At 39.8% G+C, this 21,448-nt stretch overlaps 1 protein-coding gene across 1 annotated transcript; it reads right to left on the bottom strand.

The window, feature by feature from the left end:
* Positions 1-2,912: 2,912 nt before the first annotated feature.
* On the bottom strand, positions 2,913-18,788 carry LOC129409809 (C-type mannose receptor 2-like). Its single transcript, XM_055156570.1, has 5 exons — positions 18,762-18,788; positions 13,516-13,552; positions 13,032-13,412; positions 10,022-10,324; positions 2,913-5,859 (listed from the first exon to the last, which is right to left on the bottom strand). The coding sequence occupies exons 2-5, from the start codon at positions 13,544-13,546 to the stop codon at positions 5,522-5,524; spliced, it is 1,053 nt and encodes a 350-aa protein (XP_055012545.1). The 5' UTR covers positions 13,547-13,552; positions 18,762-18,788; the 3' UTR covers positions 2,913-5,521.
* Positions 18,789-21,448: the final 2,660 nt, after the last annotated feature.

The following is a 21,448-nucleotide window of genomic DNA, read 5'->3' as shown; positions in this document are numbered from 1 at the left end:
ATACAGTTGTCCTAAACCACCCTTAAGCCCTATTCGTATGGGATCAGTATAACCTGTGAACCTTGGGTGAGTTGTAATAATTGCGGAGGATTCCTTAGATTTTAATCCTGTGCAAATGCGCCATGTGTGTAATTTGTAAAGTAAAAATGACACCGCAAATGATGACTATATTTCACCAAACGCAGACGTCTGGTGATAATACTAGTCTCGTGCAAATCTGCATCTCAGTGTTTGTTGTGGTAATTGTCTCGCGCCTTTTCTATCTCTTTCCAGCTTGAATATGGAGGCTGAGGTAGAAATTTAGATTTGCAGCTTTGACAACTTTTAGGGGCAAATTCTAATATGACACCGTATCGCACTATATGTAAACCGATCTGCAGAAATGGGAAGAGGTCCAAGAAGAGAGCCAGTTCTCGCAGGATGATGGCCTGGATGACATGTGTAACAGTAAACGGTAAGGAACATTTTAAATAATATAACTATCTAATAACTAGTCTAATAATCCGGCCCACCAAACTTTAATAAATTACAATAATAAACCTTGTTGATGTTTTATTTTTCCTGCATTTCCAGCGTTTCCCAGTAGATGGCGCACTGTATATTGAGGTGCGGCGTATTATGTTGGCCGCAATGCTTTATGGGAAAGTATTCTTTCGGACTAGCTAATGACAGGAGTTATAATATAAGGCTGCACTGTTTCCGTTTGAGTGGGTTTAAAGCAAAGTTAAAAAACTTAAAGATGCTGTGTTACTAATTACGACACATGAAATGTCTTAAGGGTCTGGTTTTGCTGCATGTAAGTGTTTATGCGTGTAACCTCGTGGCATGGGCTCTGTTTCTTAACGAGATTTAAGTGCTCAGGACTCACACTTGCTTGTGGTGTGCAATGGAATAGACCTCATTCACTTTTCATGTATTCTGACATTTATGCATTCTGAAGTTGCAGCGCGTAGTGCAGAATACATCCTACATGAATACGAATACATAAATACATAAATACGAGTGCAATGGAGCCAGGCTCTTAACACGTCCTGTCTCCTGTCTGGCCCTTCAGTCAAATTTTAGAACCCTATGTGGCCCCCGAGCCAAAAAGTTTGCCCACCCCTGAGCTAGACTATATCCTCCATATCAGGGGGCGGGGGCGATCTAGCGCCCGCTAGATCCACACTGGTTTAGTCTCGATTCAGTTCTATACCAGTCCTAGATTAGTCCCGGTCCAGTCCCGTACCAGTCCTGGTCTAGTCCTGGTCCAGTCCTGGTCTAGTCCTAGTCTAGCCCTGGTTCAGTCACCTTTATACTTACTGCTCTTCCTATTTTTATAGCTGATGTTATGACTTATCCGGTCTTAATTCCAGTAAAACTGAGTCATTTACGAACTTCGTTTATCATGTGCGAATGAGCTGCAAGTAACTCATAATTTACAAATTACCACATGTCCCCAGGTTGCACTTATCCTGTGCGAATAGGGCTAAACACAGCAATAATCAAACACGTAATATCTAACACTGCATGTCACTGGTACCTCGCTGTTTCCCCTCGGCTTCAAACTCGACGGCTGCTGCGGACTGTCTGCTCGTGCCTTTAAGTCGTGTTCTGTAGGCTTTTCTAGACATGACCTACGAGTGACTTAAGAAAGAACTCCAGGAGATGGAAAGGTATAGGTCTCTTTATTTTAGAGCAAGCAGTTTACAGGACTAGATTCGAGTGATTACAGAATTCAGTCACAAGCGTATCAAAATGACAGCAGAGTTGACAGCCCTTATACATGACATCCTGTTCAAATATCAACTTACTGATCAACTTGTTTTGCAGAATACTTCACAGACATATTGATCAGGCTACTGGGTTCATGTACGCCCCCTTTGGACCTTGATTTGAGGAAGCAACCATAAGAAAACATAAAAAAGAACATTTTGATATAATTAAAATTAAAGTGAAACATTAACAATTGTCACAGTTCACACCAGAGCGTCAAAGCCTCGAGTTTCTTTGTAAAGTCCATGTGAATGCATGTCTAGGGCGTTTGGCGTTTTGAGGCGCGTCTTCAAGCGTCAGCGCGATGCCAGAAAGTTGAAAATGCTGAACTTTTCGCATCAGGTGTGCCGAGTCAACCAGTCAGGGACGAGTATCCAGAGATGTAGCGACGTTATTGTCGGGAAGAAAGAGAAAAACCCGAGAACAGGAGTCACAAACATTAGCGGAGCATAAATATATACACCAGAATCATCGAGCCGATCGCCAGGACCACACCAGAACCAGACCAGAACCACACCAGAACCAGACCAGAACCACACCAGAACCACACCAGAACCAGACCAGGAACCACACCAGAACCACACCAGAACCAGACCAGGAACCAGACCAGGACCAGACCAGAACCACACCAGAACCAGACCAGGACCACACCAGAACCACACCAGAACCAGACCAGAACCAGACCAGAACCACACCAGAACCACACCAGAACCACCAGAACCAGACCAGACCACACCAGAACCACACCAGAACCAGACCAGAACCACACCAGAACCACACCAGAACCACACCAGAACCAGACCAGAACCAGACCAGGACTAGACCAGGACTAGACCGGGACTTGACCGGGACTAGACCGGGACTAAACCGGGACTACATGGGGACTAGACCGGGACTAGACCGGGACTAAACCGGGACTAGACCGGGACTAGACCAGGACTTGACCGGGACTAGACCGGGACTAAACCAGGACTAAACCGGGACTAGACCGGGACTAGACCAGGACTAAACCAGGACTACACGGGGACTAGACCGGGACTAGACCAGGACTAAACCAGGACTACACGGGGACTAGACCGGGACTAGACCAGGACTAAACCAGGACTACACGGGGACTAGACCGGGACTAGACCAGGACTAAACCAGGACTACATGGGGACTAGACCGGGACTAGACCAGGACTAAACCAGGACTACACGGGGACTAGACCGGGACTAGACCAGGACTAAACCAGGACTACACGGGGACTAGACCGGGACTAGACCAGGACTAAACCAGGACTACACGGGGACTAGACCGGGACTAGACCAGGACTAAACCAGGACTACACGGGGACTAGACCGGGACTAGACCAGGACTAAACCAGGACTACATGGGGACTAGACCAGGACTAGACCAGGGTTAAACCAGGACTACACGGGGACTAGACCGAGACCAGACCAGGACTAGACCGGGACTAGACCAGGGTTAAACCAGGACTACACGGGGACTAGACCGAGACCAGACCAGGACTAGACCAGGACTAGACCAGGGTTAAACCAGGACTACACGGGGACTAGCCTGGGACTAGATCAGGACTGGACCAGTGTCACTAGTGGAGTATACATACGCCGCAGTCATGGACCCGATCTCCTGCGCTGATGGTTTAATGAAATAAAAACACTAAAGTCTCTCTCAGTCTGGTCTGCCATTGTTTCGGCGCTTGTTTCCAGGGCAACGGACGCACGTCAAGTATTTTTCTCCTGTTCGTCCACGGCATCAAACACGCACGTCAGGGGCGTCTAAAGGCGTACAAATAGAGGCGTCTCGGGCGTTTTTTGACGCTCTGGTCTGAACACAGTTTCAGTGAGGCGCTCTTCCCTGGAATGAGGAGGCGATCAAGGCAAATGTACGCCTTGAGAACAGAGCGTCTAGATGCTCTCTGGGGCTCTCAATGAACAGTTTTCTAATGTTTTTCAGAAAACAACTACTCAGAATTCTGTTTTAGTGTAATTCGGAGTTCTGCAGCTTAGATTTCAGGATTGTCCCAAATTTTTCAGACATCTGGTCACCCCACTACTGATTAAGCTGTTCGATTAACCCTTGAAATATCCAAAAGGTAAATTCTCAGATCAAAAATCTGTACTTTTATCTTCCATTTTATTTTATTATCCATTCATTTGTTTTAAAGAGGTTATTACACTTGTGTGAGATATTAACTGTTAACACACAACACATTCACATCACCCTAGCATTTGTATTGTTTTGAAAATGCTCTATTCACTTTTTCATCTTTTGATTGTTTTTGATGCTGAGTCTCTTCTCCTGTTGCTCTCTCCGCTAAGTCACTCACCCTTTAGAGCACAATCACTACTAAACATGAGTGCGTATACATGCACATCAGTATCCTGGTTATGATCGGGTTTTCTGATTATCCCGGTTTTGTCATGCTGCATGTATACACAGTATCCCTTAAAAGGCAGTATCCCTGTTATGAAAAAATGCATGTTTTTTTTTCAGCACTTACAGTTTATGCAAATGAGCCATGTGGTTTTAAGTTTCTTTTCTGTAAAATGTAAACAAATGTGTGCAAAGCTGTATTATATGATCAAACGGTCTGATGTGACTCTATTGGTTATGGTTTATATGTTGATAAGTTGAGTTTATTTATGCAGAATATTTGAATTATTAATCTGCTGCAGTGTATTTGGAAACGTTTGGTTTGATCTGTGCAGTGGATTGTGGGATACCTCATAGCTCCTTACCGCTGGTTAGGAATCTCCTGCTGCTTCTCTGCTTAAGGAGCTCATGTTTGCTTGTATTTTTTATGGTTTATTAAATATGTAATTTTTGCGCTTGTGCAAAAATATCTGTAATATCTGTAAGATATTGGAATACTCCATTTCATTTGATCATGTGCACAGGGATATGAGTGTCCCGGTTTCTCAGTGCACATGTATACACAGTATCCCGAATACTGCAATAACCGGGATATGGCTAATAACCGGGATACTGATGTGCATGTATACACACTCCATTACGAGAGTTTGAATATGGCCTGTTAGATAGATTTCTCAAACATGGAATAAACTGCATCTAAAACTTCTTCAGGCATGTTTTTAATGAAAACAATGTTATAACATGGTAGAAAGCTAAAAAAAAATAAATAAAATAAAAAAAAAATCCTGATTTTGCATAATGCCTGCCCATAGACTTTAACTACACTACCGGTCAAAAGTTTTAGAGCACCCTAATTTTTCCAGTTATTTATTGGAATTCAAGTCGTGCAAGTTCAATGAAGAACTTGAAAGGGTTAAAGGTAAGACCTGAACAGACAGGTTAAAAAAAGTAAAAGATACAAAACACAAATCCAAGTTCTGCAAAAACGACCTCAGGAAAAAAAGAATATGATAGTGATCTTGAAAACATGGAGTGTCCAGCAGCAGCACAGTGTCCAGACTTAAACCCCATCGAGCTGGTTTGGGATGAACTGGACAGAAGAGTGAAGCAACCTACAAGTGCCACACATTTATGGAAACTTCTGCAACAGACTTGGGAAGAATTTTGTGAAGAATATTTGATTTCTATTGTAAAAAGAACGAGCCACGAGTCAAAGGTGGACACATTCATCAATCAAAAGTTTAGAATACGTTTGGTCAACAGGAAACCGTAAAAAACTGTGTGGTGTTCTAAAACTTTGGACTGGTAGTGCATATTTCTACCTTTACTTCTAAACACAACAAATGTATGCTAAGATTGGTGAATGATCAAACTGAAATTTTCACCACTAAACCAAACAGATAAAATTATACTTGTTTTCGGTTGGCTTTCCGAACCACTTATTCCCTCCCCGCGCCATGGCTCCGTTAAAACCGCACTGGCTGGGCTCCTTCCCGTCCCATTTTGAATTGTACACGTAGTTCCCGTCCACCCAGATCCACGCCTCCAGGAAGCAGGTGTAGTGCAGCCCCACCCACACGAACTCGCTGTCCGCCATGTGGGCTCTCTCCCGGGCCATCCTGCACAGCTGCTCGTTGCTCATCACTGCCAGATCGCGGTGGTTCCGGCGGCAGTAGTACAGGGCCTCCTCCCAGGTCATATTCTCTTTGATCAGGATCATGAAGTCTGGTGAGAGAAGGCAAAGGTCACGGTGAGGCCAGGATTCAATAACTGAGCAAATGGTTTCAAAATTGTAGTTTAGGAGAAAAAAGTACAGTCATTTATGGGCCCGGTCAAACAGAAGTAAACATCAAGGCCAAAAATTCAAGTTAATGCATCTGATATAAAAATGTATTGAACAGATACATATGTACTCTAGTTTATGAAACTGTTGACCTTTTTTCTGTACCATTTTTGGTTCTAAAGTTCCATATGTTTTAAACAGACCATGTATGAAACATGGAACAAAAATTATTTAATTATTATTTAATTAATTTAATTATTTAATTTTCAAAGACCTGCAAATCATGTCAATAAATGGATGTATTTCATCATATCTTGTGTTATTCCATCTTTGAACTGTTGATGAAGGTACAGGATTTTTATTTTTTTTTATGTATTTAAAATGATAAAAATTTGCTTGGAAGGACTGACATATTTTATAGAAATAGTTTTCTTTCATTTTGAAGTAATGTTAAAGTATTCGGAAGAAAAAAAGTTGACAAATGATGTAAAATCCTGCACCTTCTACTTGTTTGTACAATTTTCCCTCCGTTAACATGACCTTTCAGGTTTTTCAACCTAATCTTGTACCATATGGTAGAAAACTATATGAAGCAAATATTCAAACCAGTTTGTTAAGGATATGGAAGTGAGAACCAAGAGTTATCACTGTTTGGATTTATTGCCCAAAAAGTGCTGCATATTTCATTCCCTCTGTTACTGACATGAGTTTTTAAATTTTTTGTCCACAACTTGAAAGAATATCACAGGTTTAACTTGACCCTGTTGGAGTGTAACTCTTTCCTACATTCTGATACTTTACTTATTTCAATAGTCCCTCTAGTTTCTGAATAAGAAACATTTGAATGTCAAAAATCTGCCCCTGTTTCCCTCCTTTACCACTTGACTGGACCCATATGTGTTACCATCAAGATTCTGGCCACAGTAACAAAACAAGGCAAAACTATAGAGCTCCTGCTGTTGTCGTCATGCAATCCAAGCATGCACCTCCACACCCCACACTGGCAGTGGACAAGCAAAGAATTCCCATAGAAATGAATGGCATCGAACCGTAATGAACAAACTTCATGGAGTTTCAGAGATTGTGGATTATTGTTGTACACCGGGATGTGACATGACACAATGTGACAAGAAACCCTGAGCCTTTTACTGGATTTATAAAACTTCAGCGAATGTTAATCAAACGGTACATTAATTAATCTATGAATCTATTAATTACATCAGTATATTTTCTTTACTTGCCTTAAATTAAATGATAAATAACAGTTTCATAACGATTCAAAACCTGTAAGTTTGTGTATTGTCGACAAGCATTAAATACTAGGGGTGTAACTGTACATGTATTTGTGCTGAACTATTTCAGTACGGGATGTTCGGTTCGGTGCAGGGCTGTGCACGAGTGAATTTGAGCAATTTTTGAGTGTTTACATTCCGCCACTACATGTGCTACATGGAGGATCGGCTCTTTAATATTCATGAGGACCTCGTCTGTGGTTGGGGCAGTGTTTCCCGCAGCACTTTATAGTTAGAGCAGTCGCCTTGACAGCAATTGCCCCCCGTCTTCACTACGTCCCTCCAAACATGTGAATCCTCACAACACTATGGTGGTCTCGCCGCAGCCCTCTCTTTCTGTTATTGCTGTGCTTTACTTTTTGAAAAGTTTTGTTTACTGCTTAGAATTTTTTTAACTAATATTTCATACAATTGTTGCTTATTTGAGAACCAAGCAGGACTTTGCATTTATTTCGTGTTCATGTTTGTGTAATGTTAAAACAAATTGTTGGTTTAATAAACACACAAACAGTTTTGCATGTTGTTCCCAAACTGTACCGAAAATGAACCAAACTGTGACCTCAAAACCGAGGTATGTACTGAACTGTGATTTTTGTGTGCCGTTACACTCTTATTCAATGGTGTATTAATGAGGCAGAGACAGAGCAGACTGAAGAGAAACAATCTCAATTCCGATCTTGCTTAACACTGTTCATATCATTAAGTGACTGTTTAGAAATATGAATTGTAGAAAATAAAATCACAAACTAAAATTAAATCAATGATTTCTGTGTTTATTACATTGACACGAGTGATTCAGCTGTTATGTAGCTACAACATTGGCACTTTAGTCATAACACATTCTACTTTCACTGTTTTATCCATTTCTCATCATTTAAACTGTCACTATCACGTAAACATTACATATATATTTATAGGGCTTTATAATAACGTCTATTTTTCACAAACATCTCCAAGCCGTTTTTTTGATGATAGAAGGAAAAAAGTAAACCAGATGTCCAAATGTTGCAGAATTAATAGAACAGAAAGCCTTTATTGTCATTATACAACAGTATAATGAAATTCAGAGCTGCTCCATCAAAGTGCAAGAATTAATAATAAATAAAACAATGGCAAAAGGAGAAATTCAATTTGTCAACTGGGCAAAAGTTTATTTGGTCTGTTTTGCAGCTCATCCACTCTGCTTCTTTAGTTCTAGTCGAAATGAAAATACTCCAACTTCAACTACTACTACTACTACTACTACTACTACTACTACTACTACTACTACAAAACAAAACAAAAACATCTACTTTAGTTTCAGAGTAGTTTCATTGTAGTTAGCTCCTCCCCTCAGGCCGATATATGGAAGTGTCCACCAGCGTTTGGACGAGCTGTGAAATGTTTTCGACCACATAAACTTTTGTCCATTTGACAAAATGAATTTCTCTTTTTGCCCCGAATTTTACCTGGACGACTGAGGAATTTTACACCCATTACAGAATTAAGGCAAAATCTACACAATCTATCTGTTTTAAATCCCACCTGTGCAGGTAAGAGTCACTCATGTTTAATCTGATTAGTTTTAAGAGAAATCATTGTCTACATTTTCCTTTGATGACAAAGCAAACCCAAAATCGGACTTCGTGCCAATCATTACGCATCATTATTCATCACTCTTTGTTGTGATGACATTTACGGCGATGTAAGTTCCTATCAGTCACCACGGCAAACTTTCTAAAAATGATAACCTAGCGATCCACTGGTGTCATAGATTATTACTACAGTATGTGTTCTTCTTTAAGGCACCTGACTTTAGTTGCACTGGCCACTGGAGGGAGAACACACAGATTTTTGAACAGAAAGCTTCAAATTTACTTACTTTGCACTAAAATTGACCAAAAAAATGACTAGTATAACCGGGTGGTTAGACTATTCTGGCTGTGGTGCGTCCGTGAAGGCATCCACCTGTGCGTCGCTGTGCGTGGCTCCCGGCGTCACTGATTAAGCGATTAGAAAAGGCTGCACAGGCCGTAGTGGGGCAGTCAGGGCTTTCGGTGTACTGGAGTTGTTCCTTCAGTGTTAGAACTTGTTTTAATGCCTTGTTTCTGATTAAATCTAAAGGTGGTGTCTGGAGCAGGCGGAGACGGCGGCCGCTCCTAATGTAGAATACGCCTATACTAGAAACCAGGTAGAGGCTCTGGGTGATGCATGTTTGGGGGTGGTGGCTTTTGTTGGCATGTATTAATTGATGTATCTCTGTGTGGCAGATTATGCTGCTGCTGCTGCTAGATTCTGCTCTCAAACTCTCCAAATTTTCAAAGTCCAAGTCCCTTAAATTTTCTCAGTGATTCTGTAGTTTCTTTTATCTGTAGTGGGAGTATAATTGCTATAGGATCGGCTAGGGGGGGTGTGCAATAGCAGATAGTGCACTTTAAAACATCTAAAGTCCTAACAGTGAAGCCACGCACCTAGCACTTTGCATCTAAAAATGTGAATGTGTATCATTTTAAAAGAAAATGTGTAAAATGAGCTCTTTTTATATTAACAAAAATAAAGAACCGTATATTTTTCCACTTTAATGCCTTTGTCCTGTGTTTAAGCCAGACTTACCTGTGTTGTAAATAATTAAATAAATAAATAAAAGTGGGGGTACCCCCTTTGAAGTCCCCTCTCTGCTACACTAGGAACAGTAGATGATGCTATTAAAACACCATATACATGAAAAAAGTGTATTTAGTTTAGTTCTACTTGTGCCGGTGCTTGTTGAAGCTGATGATACGGGCTTCGATTAGATGACTGTTTGCCTTTTTGCATTTTAACTTTTACTCACCGTCGTAGCAGATAAAGGGACGTGTCTCTGTACAGTCTTCACTCCTCCACTTCTTCTGCGCTCCTATGATGGCACACTGGTTGGTTTGTGGGTTCCAGTTGTCATTTAAAACCATTTCAGAAGCATCCCAGTTTCGGAAAGAGGAGTTGCTTCCATTTGACCAGCCCCAGGAGTCTTTGAAAAGCCCTATCCAGTATTCACCACATGGTCTTGTTAAATGTGGTCCTGTCAGGTCAGTGTGGTGGTCCCGGCAGAACTGCAGAGCTCCCAACCAGTTCTTCTTCTCAGAAGTATTAACAGAATCTGTGGGTGAACAGATAATTCGTTTTGAAAGAAATACAGTGTAGGTGTCTTCATTGACCTTAAGAAGGCTTTTGATACCCTTCATCATAATAATCTATTACAAAAACTAGAAAAGTGTGGCTTCAGAGGACCTGTGCATGCATGGTTATAAAGCTATCTCCAAAACTGACAGCACTATGTTGAGACAAATAATGAAAAACCTGAAATTTTAAAAGTAGCTAGTGGAATTTCACAGGGTTCAACGCTTGCGTCAAAACTAATGAAAGTATGGTTTGATACGACTAAATTGTTTCTAAATGTTTGACAACTGTGCAACTTATGACAATGAAAATAATGCAAAAAGCCCAAACTAATGTGGCAAAAGCAAAAAGGAAAGAGAAATGTTAAAGCAGAGTATACGTTTTAGAGCTTTTGAACATGTTCTAGTTGTTTCCCCTTCTCTTTTATCCTGTAAAATTGTATTTAGAAGGATTTATACATGTTTGAGTCTCTTTATTCTTCTGTATTCCAGGTGTCACTGCTCTGATCTACCTCTGTTTTCACTGCCACCAGTACACCCACTGCTCTGTACTAACTCATATGATTTTCTTAATCTGTGGCACATGTAGGATTTCAACTCCCACTGAGCAACTCAGTTAGTGAACTTGTTTCTTTTTGTCATTTTAGATCAATATTGTGATTTGAAATGTCCAAATTATAACATAACTAGAAAAGCACTCAGAGAGCGCAGACCTCCGCCAAGGACTACAGTCCCCCTCATATTAATTGTGTTTTCCATAAATATTTGTCTCGTATCTTTCAATTTGGAATATGAAAGAGGATCCCATTGTCCATCCCTGAGTCTGATTTCATGGGGTTTGGTCAATAATTAACCAAGATATTGAGAAACACAATTTTTGGCCCCATTTACCACAATGTTAACTAAAATTTCAAAGTGATCCAGAATCCAGGGTTTCTTCCGGATCAGCCCCAAAATGAAATCAGTTCTTCCTTTTCACATTTCCAACAAATCCTGAAAATTTCATCAAAATCGGTCCATAACTTTTTGAGTTATGTTGCTAACAGACAAACAAACAAACAAACAAACAGACAAACAAACAAACAAACAGACAAACGCCGGCAAAAACATAACCTCCTTGGCGGAGGTAATAATCCACACGTGTCATGGATTATAACAAAGAGCAACACAAAAACAATGACTACGTTCAGACTGCAGGGTTAACGCTCAATTCCGATTTTTTTGTGAAATCCGATATTTTTTTGAGGTCGTTCACATTTCCAATTAAATGTAACTTGTATGTGACTCCAGTGTGAACATTAAACGGCCCAAAAGTGTCCTGCATGTGCACTGAAGACACGACGACATCAACCGCAGCGAGCGTCTCTGTGTTCACAGAAGTTGTCCAAACATGGACGCAGCATCGAGCACCTGGAGATTTTAAAGTTCCTCTCGTACCGGAGCCAGAACATGAACAACTTACTTGTTTTAAGGAGGAGATTGAGAAGGAGAAGGACGAGGTTTTTGACCGTGGTGTTTTGTGGGGCAGCGGCAGCGACGTCCGTTGAAAGGAACATGTGGATGTGGAGACGGAGCCAAGAGTGGTGAGTGGTGATGTGCTTTGCTTCAGTGACACGGAGTTCATTAACAATTTTCGCCGACTTCAGCGCAGAATAATGACGATTGTGGCTTGTTGATAAGGTGTAGGTGGATGAATGCACTTTGGCCGTTCAGACTGAAGTCACATGTCAAAAGATCAGATATGTATCGGTTTCAGGAGCACATTTCGAAGTGGCCTGGGTCACATTTGAAAAAATCGGATCTGTGTGGTTCAGACTGACATTAAAAGATCAGATACAGGAACATAGGAGCCAAAAAATCGGATTTGGGTCATTTTAGGCTGCAGTCTGAACACAGCCAATATGTCTTCTGTAAAGACTGAAAAATCCATTAACTGATACATGTGTAAATTTTGTGTTTACTTTTGACAGAATGACAGAAAATCATTGAATCTTGATGTCTTTTGATGTTTTTAATGATCAGATTTGTCTTGTGCATCTGAACACACACCCAAGAGCAGATCTGCTTAAGGATAAGGATATCTTATTAATCAAATTATCTGAATTTTAGAGGCCATGTAGACATAAATTTATGATGGGGCAAAAAAGTTACACGGATTAATTGAATTTTAAGTTCAATTTTTTTTATTTATTTTTTTTTTTTATTTCCACCTTCTTGCATTGGAAATGCTGGAGAGGCAGCTCTGTGCAGCCTTAGGGTGCAGAGCTTTTAAAGTGCTGAGATTCCTTCATGTGAAGAGAAAAGAGTTTAGCACCTGGCCAGAGCTGATGGCCCTGAAATCTGTGACGCTGAATTAAATTTAGTGAAAATGCAAATCACTTCTTTTGCCCCATATCAGCTTCATGTTGAATGCAGCCCCAATACTGTTAGGATCAGTTTGTTTCATCTCATTCATAAAATTCCCCCAAATCTTAAACATGATCCCTCCTCAATACATCAGAAATTTAGCTGCATTTAGCTTTTATACTAATCATAAATAATGAACATTTTAACAAACAGGAGTTTACTATTTACAGTAATACAACCTGAATTCAAACAATTATACAAATCCTCTTACAACAGCAACATTTTTAATCAGTGGGTGAATTTTTGGAGAAAAATTGCCCAGCCTTATGTAAATGTACTCACTGTTGTAGCAGATAAAATTGAGAGACTTCTCACAGCTTCCATCGTGCAACTCGCCATCCCTCAGAAACCCACAATATTGTTTATTTCCACCTTCACCCGTGAACCAGTTTGTCTGACTTTTATTGTACTCCAGGCCAGGTAGTGACCAGTGCCAGACCTTGTCCATTTTCTGGCGGTGGTGAAGGCCGATCCATGCCCCTAATGGCCCTGGGCACTTTCCGGACACATTTCCACAGACTCTGCCCTGAGCCTCTGCCCAGTCATCCACAGTCACCAGGTCCGTGTAGTTAGCTCTGCAAAAGCACTGCGCCTCCCGCCAGGTTTTGTTGAGATTGATAAAGTGATACCCGTATTTCTGACACAAAGCAACAGAACACAGGCCTAAGAAGAAGAGAGGAGAATGTGGATAATCATCTTGACAGTAAATAAGTCATTCAAAGAGTCAAGAAGAAAATGAAGCAATGAAAATAAGGTTGTGACTTACTCAAAACAAGAAGTAACAACCTTGGGTCCATCTTAACCTGTAAAAGAAAATGTAGAATACTGTTTCAAGAGTGGACAAAATGACGCTCTGTGACACCCAATATTGTGAGCTTGTTTTAAAGCTCCTATATTACACAGAACTGACTCCTGTGAGCTTTAAAGTGCACATGTTTTACACATATCAAGAAGCAATTTGTGAAGAAAAGTTGAAAATTAAAATAAGCTGAAAATTACCAGAAGTAGATGACATTAGGAAGAATTACGCCCAAAAGTTCAGCACAATTTTGGCACTTTAAACAACAAAAGTCTTCTTACAATTCTTGTGCACATTAGAGGACTTTTGGCCCAGTGTACCACATGGTTAGGTAATGGGTAACAGTTATGGAATTCCCTAGTGTAATTCGTGATTTGTGATTTCCAGCCAGGAAGTTCTAAAAAATGGCCAAACAATTCAATTTTTCTTAAATGTGTTTTCATAAAATGAGTAGTCTGATCTGTCATAGGTACTTTAAGCCATGTTATAATGTTGTTACCTCCTCAAAAACACACCTAGAGTTGTTTCATTCACACGTTTGAGTAATCCTTTATTATTAGTCTGTCTACATCTCCAAAGATTAAAATGCTGTGTTTCAGCTTGTAGTGGTTGTTTTCCTTTAGTTCCGAGATGAGCAATTCCAGGGCAGAAATCATGCAAATGATTCTAGTGAAAATGTATGGGAGGCTGTAATCTTAGCCCAAGTACAAGTGTGGGGCGTGGAGTGGAGCAGACTGAGGGCAGGTGTGGCGTGTTCAGTGAATTGCCAGAATCGTAAAAATAAATATTAAACTAGTCCAGTGAAAAACAACATGTAACATGCTTGAGGCTTTTTTATTTGGAAATATATTAGGATGATAAATGCTTAACATTCATAAAATGTTTGTGTGTGTGCAGGATGTTCGTGCTCCATCTGGATGCCCTCCCGCAGCAGAGCACAGCCTCTCGTCCGCTCTCTGTATCGGCTCAGCTCTGTTCTATAGTTTGGTTTGATCTGGATCTGTACAAAAACTGCTCATTCACGTGAGGTCATTTTTAGCTCTGTCCTAAAGTCTGTTTTCTTACCATGTCTGTGTCCTAATGCTGCGATGTCAGATTTCCCAGGTCTAAACCAGGACTCAACCAGGTCTGAACCAGGACTGAACCAGGTCTAAACCTGGTCTAAACCAGGTCTGAATCAGATCTGAACCAGGTCTAAACCAGGACTCAACCAGGTCTGAACCAGGACTGAACCAGGTCTAAACCTGGTCTAAACCAGGTCTGAACCAGGTCTGAACCAGGTCTAAACCAGGACTCAACCAGGTCTGAACCAGGACTGAACCAGGACTAATTACACTGTATAAAAGAGTAAAAAAAAAAAAATATATAATATATATATATATATATATATATATATATATATATATATATATATATATATATATATATATATATATATATATATATATATATATAGTGCTGTCATGCGATAAAAAAATTTAGAGATTAATTAATTATGATCTGTAATTAATTAATCTAATTAATCTCATTTTAATCTCACCTAAAAATTGCTGAGAAAAGCCTTCAGTTTGAGGTATTTTCATTTAAATTCATTATTACATTATTGTGGCAGATATAGATTAAAAAAAGTGACTTTATAAAGTCATTTATTGTTTAACAAATCTCTTCAAATTGGCTGTTGAGCCCAAGTCTCCATGAATAAGAAACTGTTTGCTGTAAAGTAGCAAAGACGAGGAAATCTGAACATAATAACTTTTGTCTACTTAAAGACAATAAAAAGTCCAGTCTTTCCTTAACCATATTAAAAATATTATTGATGGAGAAATATATATGAGATCACTGGTTTTAGTCCTTGTTTTAGTCCTGGTTTAGACCTGCTTTAGTCCTACTTTAGTCCTAGTTTAGTCCTGAAATGGATTAATCCTGGTTTTAGTCCTGGTGTTAGTTCTGGTTTAGTCCTGGTTTAGACCTGGTTTAGACCTGGTTTAGTCCTGGTTTAGTCCTGGACTGGATTAGTCCTGGTTTTAGTCTTGGTGTTAGTTCTGGTTTAGAGGCGCACAGGAGGAAGCGCGGTTTACGCAGCGTACGCGAGAAAACACGATCCACACGCGGCGCACGGGAGCACGTCGGTGTCCGCGCAGTGTCTACGGAAGGAAATGTGGTCCGCGCGTTCTCAGGTTAATGACGATGATGAAGGTGTGTGTTTGTGTTTGTTTGGGTTTGTGTGTGTATGTTGTGTGTGTTGTGTGTGTGTGTTTGTGTGTTTGTGTGTTTGTGTGTGTTTGTTTGTGTATAGGACAGTAGTGCAGACATCATGAGTCTGTGCAGGTTGTTTTCACCAGTGACATTTAAGTTGTAGGCGATATTATATTTGTTATTTTCTTTTATATTTCACGTCGGGAGAAGAATTTCCAAGACATGAATGCGTTTTTACCTGTGCACTGCTGCCTCTGTTCTACTGGCTCTTCAACCTCGTCCATTGTGCGACTGACGCCGTAAATGTCGCTCTTACTGCGCGTGTTTTGTGTGGGTTTCCGACAATGAGTGGAATTGCCGAAATTAAAAAATGTATAAATGTGTTTTTTGTTTGTGCGTGTGTGTGTGTTGTTGTCCCAACAACACATAAAAACAGGTTTTATAATAAAGCAACTCACATACAGAAACACTAAAGTTAGAGATTAAAAATGAGATTAACGCGATTAAAAAACATAACGCGCTAAATATGACTGTAATTAATTAATCACAATTAACACGATAATTTGACACCCCTATATATATATATATATATATATATATATATATATATATATATATATATATATATAATCAAATTTCCATGTAAATTTGTGTGTAAATTTGAATAAAGATTTGCCTCTTCCTCCTGATGGCTTATTTTTAAAATGTATTTACATGCACAGTATTCATCACCTGATCCTAGCATCAGTACTAACCAGACCCAGCCCATCTGACATTAGGAATGTTTCACAGTATGGCATTAAGATTTTCAAGCTCCATGGAGATCAACCCAGACCAAGTTATAGGTCAGATCTGTGGAGAAGCGACACCGCTCACAGTCCCAGTGCCTGTTTTTCTTGGTATTGTTAAGTTATAAAATCAATTGTAGTTGAATAAATGTAAGGTAGAGTTGTTTAAAGTCATACTGTGGAACATTCCAGGTAGAGCAATGACATCTCCATAGAAACAAGCAGGTGATGGGCCCCCAACCAAAAATGTACATAGTGCATAGTTGTGATTGTACCTTTTTATACCTTCACATCGTTCCTTTAAAGGTTATTTTCTGATCTATGTTATAATGGTGTTTTGTGTTTGATTAAATTATGTTTTTTTTTGTTTTGTTTTTTTTTGTTTCATTCACATACAGTTAAACACACAAATCCCGCATATTTAGGCTGAGTTTTTCTCACAAACTGAAAACACTCACCATCCACCTTGTGATTTTAAACTCCATAAACCACTGGTCTCCAAACTCCACTGGTAACTCGGGAGTTACCAGTAGCTCTCCACCCCATTACAAGTAGCTCGCCAAAGTTATTTCTGAATTATACGTACTGTACCGTATAACTCAAATTTGATTGATTACCACTGTTATTGTTATTTTGAACTCTGTCAACTAATAAATAGATAATGGTTTAATGTTTTATAGGCATCTAACGGTACATCTAAGGCTTGTCCTCTTATATTGAATCAATTTCTTACAGGTAGTAGTAAAATGAGTAGCTCTCCTAACACAAAAAGTTTGGAGATCCCTGCCATAAACCTTTACTAGAATCAGCTCAGTATTTATACATGCACATCAGTATCCTGGTTATGATCGGGTTTTTTGAGTATCCCGGTTTCTTCATGGTGCATGTATACGCAGTATCCCGGTTATGACAGTATCCCGGTTATTAGAAACCAGGATACTGTAGCTGGTATTTTCCGATAGTAACCGGGACACTGTGACATGTAAACACAGTATCCCAGTTGCTGCTACATAAAGTTGAGTGTGCATGCATCCAAAAGACAAATGCTTTCCAGTCTTTTCACCGCAACCGTAGCGACTTAAATAAAGTGACCGACATAAATAAAGTGACCGACATAAATAAAGTGACCGACATAAATAAAGTGACCGACATAAATAAAGTGACCGACATAAATAAAGTGACCGACATAAATAAAGTGACCGACATAAATAAAGTGACCGACATAAATAAAGTGACCGACTTAAATAAAGTGACCGACATAAATAAAGTGACCGACATTAAATAAAGTGACCAACATAAATAAAGTGACCGACATAAATAAAGTGAGCCAACATAAATAAAGTGACCGACATAAATAAAGTGACCGACTTAAATAAAGTGACCAACATAAATAAAGTGACCGACATAAATAAAGTGAGCAACATAAATAAAGTGACCACACAACTGAAATGACTGTAGAATAAAGAGCTGTGCTAAACCTGCACACGTACAATCTGCACTCATATGATGTGCATGCGTACGATCGCTGAAAGCTAAAACATGAACTATCTCCTACGACATACGCACAGAACAGACTCACCATCATTAGCACTTTTTCTGTCACAAAAAGAACACACATAATCCACTGAGTCGTGTTCCTTTAGTTCGACAGAAGCTGAACCGCAGCGGCACAAGAAGCTCATTTGTAAAATTATGTCCAGAACCCGGGACACTCCATTTGATCATGTACACAGGAATATGAGTATCTCAGTTTCTCAGCGCGCATGTAAACGCAGTATCCCAAATACTGACATAACCAGAATATGACTAATAACCGAGATACTTATGTGCATTTATAGACACTCATTTGGTAATTTCTGGTCTAGAATTGCCTATCTCTGCTGAAGTAAAGGTAAAATGTCGCTGTTAACTCGAAAACTACCACGTCATGACATCACAAGATGGAACAGAGCATTTTGAGCTTGAGATGTAGCCAGACTAATAATAAAGTATTACTCAAACATGTGTGAATGAAATAAAACTCAAGTCCAGGTCTGATTTTGAGGAGGGAACAACATTATAACTTAAATTTCACACTAGTCAGTTTTGTGGAACATAGGACCTACAGTATTTCTTTCTGTCAGTCACTATTAGTTTCATGATTGGACATTTCTAGGACATTCTAATGGGTCCAACTGACTTTTCTCTTTTCTATTTGAATTGCAAGATCATTGAAAACAATCACCTCACCTTTTACGTGCTCCTCCCTCTGCTGTGTTGAACGGTCTGTGTTCAAACTTCAGAACTCAACCAACTCCCTCATCTGTATTTGAATGTTTTTGAATATGAATTGTGTTTTTTACTGACTACACACCGCAACATAATAGAACTCTTTGTAACAGGTATTTCCATGTAACTCAGAGTGATGCGGGTCTGAATTCACTCTTTGTTTGACTCTTTTGCATATGGCATAAAGGCGAAAGAGAGTCTAATGTGTGTGGAATGGTTAGTCTGTTTCATATCAAGTTTACAATTTTAAAGTTTTAAAAGTTTACAATAAGAAGATATAGAGATAGAATGATAGATCATGGATGGATGGATGGATAGATACATGGATAGATGCGTGTCTGGTACAATAGTTAGCCTATGTTTTTGTATTTTTCTATGAATCACATATTGTATCATGGCCTGGAGTACAAGTTTACAATAACAAGACAGACAGATGGATGCAGAAGGATAGTTAGGTCGATGGAATGATGGATAGATCATAGATAGATGGATATACATGCAGAGAATATTCATGTTTTTAAGAGTAGGCTCAAGACCCACCTTTTTACTTTAGCGTTTGATTGAAATGTTATACTTTTATTTATTTTTATTATTTAATTCTATTTATTTATTTTAGGTGTCTGTCCTGTGGGCTTCAGGTGGAGGGTTGGTGTTTGGGCCTCATCTGTCCCCTGGGCCCTGTGTCCTGGTGGACGGATGGTCCATGTTCACAATTAATTGTCACAGTCCCTCTACCACCTCTGACCTCATCTGCCACTTCCTGAGCAGCCACCTCCTTCCCCTCCCATTTGGTGTTTCAGGAGTGGAGACAGGTGCTGGAGCCATCCTCAGCTGAGCTCACTCTACAATCAACAGGGTTGAAAAGCCACTCAAGCCAACTCAGCGCTGCCAGATCATAATACTCCTACAGTCAGTGCTACGTTCCTGCTATGTTTGTTATACCTACCTGTTACTCAGATACTTACCTTTTGTCCTTCTGCCTCAGATCTCCCTGCTCCAGTCTCCTTCTCCAGTCTCACAGCAGATTTGCTGTGGAACAGTTTGGCTATTCATGACTTGTTTCAGGAGGTACCCATAAAAATTCTCAAACATAAAGGCCAAGTGGGCCCACAAAGGACCCCAGTGCGCAACACTCCTGCTTAAATGCAGAAGTTAATGAACACTGAATGTCATCTGCTCCTCCCCATACAGTGACTGGACACAACCAACAAAGTGCACTAATGCTGCATCAGCACGATCTAACTGCTCTGTAGTTAATTCAGTGCCCAACAGAATGCTTATGCCCTCTATTAGGAATGCCCAATAAGAGAGATACTTCTATAGAAGTATACCTATCAGTACTGGCAGGCTCTAGTATAAAAGCCAGTGTTCTCACTCATGGGCTTTCCACAACTTGTGTTCAGTAAGAGATCTTTGGACTCGAGCGACAACACTTGGAGGTTTTGTGGTTAAAAGATGTCTGCCAGTGAGTACAATTTGTGTGCCAATATACCATGAATCCATCCATACATTTGCCATTTGTCTACATACACCTAGCAACACACAGTGTATATAGTCAGGGACCATCCCATTGATTTGATCAAATTTTGGCAAATCTGCTCCTTTAATGTCCAGTATAGCCTTCCCTTCTCTTTCAGCTGTTTGTTCTCTTTCTAGTGGGCTTTGAATGACAAACCAAGTGACGGAATGTATACACATGTATATGTCCTTGCATTTCCTTGTCCCTTCTTTGTCTGTACACCAGGGTGAAGACAGACACACACAGCCATGTTCACCATTCAGTTGGCTGAAATTCTGTACTAATGGCCTTGCCACTGCATCACACACACAACACAATGGGTGAACGTTCACATGTCTCCATGACTTCTCAGCAGGATGCTGCCACTCAAAACCAACTTGTGACTTGTACATTCCCTCACAAATGGTTTGAAGTAACATGTCATGTCTGGCTTTCTTGTACATGTGAAGTACATGCTTATGTCAGGTCTCATTAACACAACATAATATCAGCCAAATGCAGACTTATGAAGACTTGAAGAGACTGGTACACCATCACAATTAAATGTAAGAGACAAAAAAGTCTCCTCACTGTGGTGATGATAAAGCTTGAAAACATGGAGAGTCCAGCACAGTCTCCAGACTTAAACCTCATGGAGCTGGTTTGGGATGAACTGGACATCTGGCATCTCTGTACCTTAACAAAGCCCTCTCTATTTGTGAGCTTTAAAGTCTCTCAAACATGTCCCAAACACAGACGCAGCGCCAGCCCTCCCATTTCCCACTGTGAAGAAGGTCAGTGAACAAGTCACTTCACTAGCAAACATGTGACAAAGACATGGGTTGAAAAACGGTACAAAAACAAACTTATCCAACAATACAGATTTGATCCACGACGTATGTTTTGCTAAAGTTATTCAAGATTCAGGGAAGTACGTTGTACATTTTGAGACGATTTGAGAGAATTTAAAAAGTAGTACAGGGTAGAGCAGTGAAATATTTGACTAAAATGTTAAACTGTTGAAATCACCTTTCTACCAAAGGAACTGACAAAAATCTACAATTAAACTATCAAAATCTTACTATTTAGAGTTTTATTTTACACAAAGATATTATGAACAATAATCTTATTGTGCTCATTTCATACTAAA

Source organism: Boleophthalmus pectinirostris, unplaced genomic scaffold (assembly GCF_026225935.1).
Source record: "Boleophthalmus pectinirostris isolate CB_2022bp ecotype Guang Dong unplaced genomic scaffold, ASM2622593v1 HiC_scaffold_20, whole genome shotgun sequence".
Classification (NCBI taxonomy): Eukaryota; Metazoa; Chordata; class Actinopteri; order Gobiiformes; family Gobiidae; genus Boleophthalmus; species Boleophthalmus pectinirostris.
Note: the sequence above shows the minus strand (reverse complement) of the source record. Positions and strands in the feature narration are given on the sequence as shown.

Bases quoted from the DNA above. Each gene is read 5' to 3' on its own strand.
- LOC129409809 (XM_055156570.1), bottom strand. From the start codon at position 13,546: ATGGACCCAAGGTTGTTACTTCTTGTTTTGA. The intron at 10,325-13,031 runs GTGAGTACATTT...GTTCACCCACAG, and splicing joins CAATTTTATCTGCTACAACA to ATTCTGTTAATACTTCTGAG. The intron at 5,860-10,021 runs GTGAGTAAAAGT...TTCTCTCACCAG, and splicing joins TCCCTTTATCTGCTACGACG to ACTTCATGATCCTGATCAAA.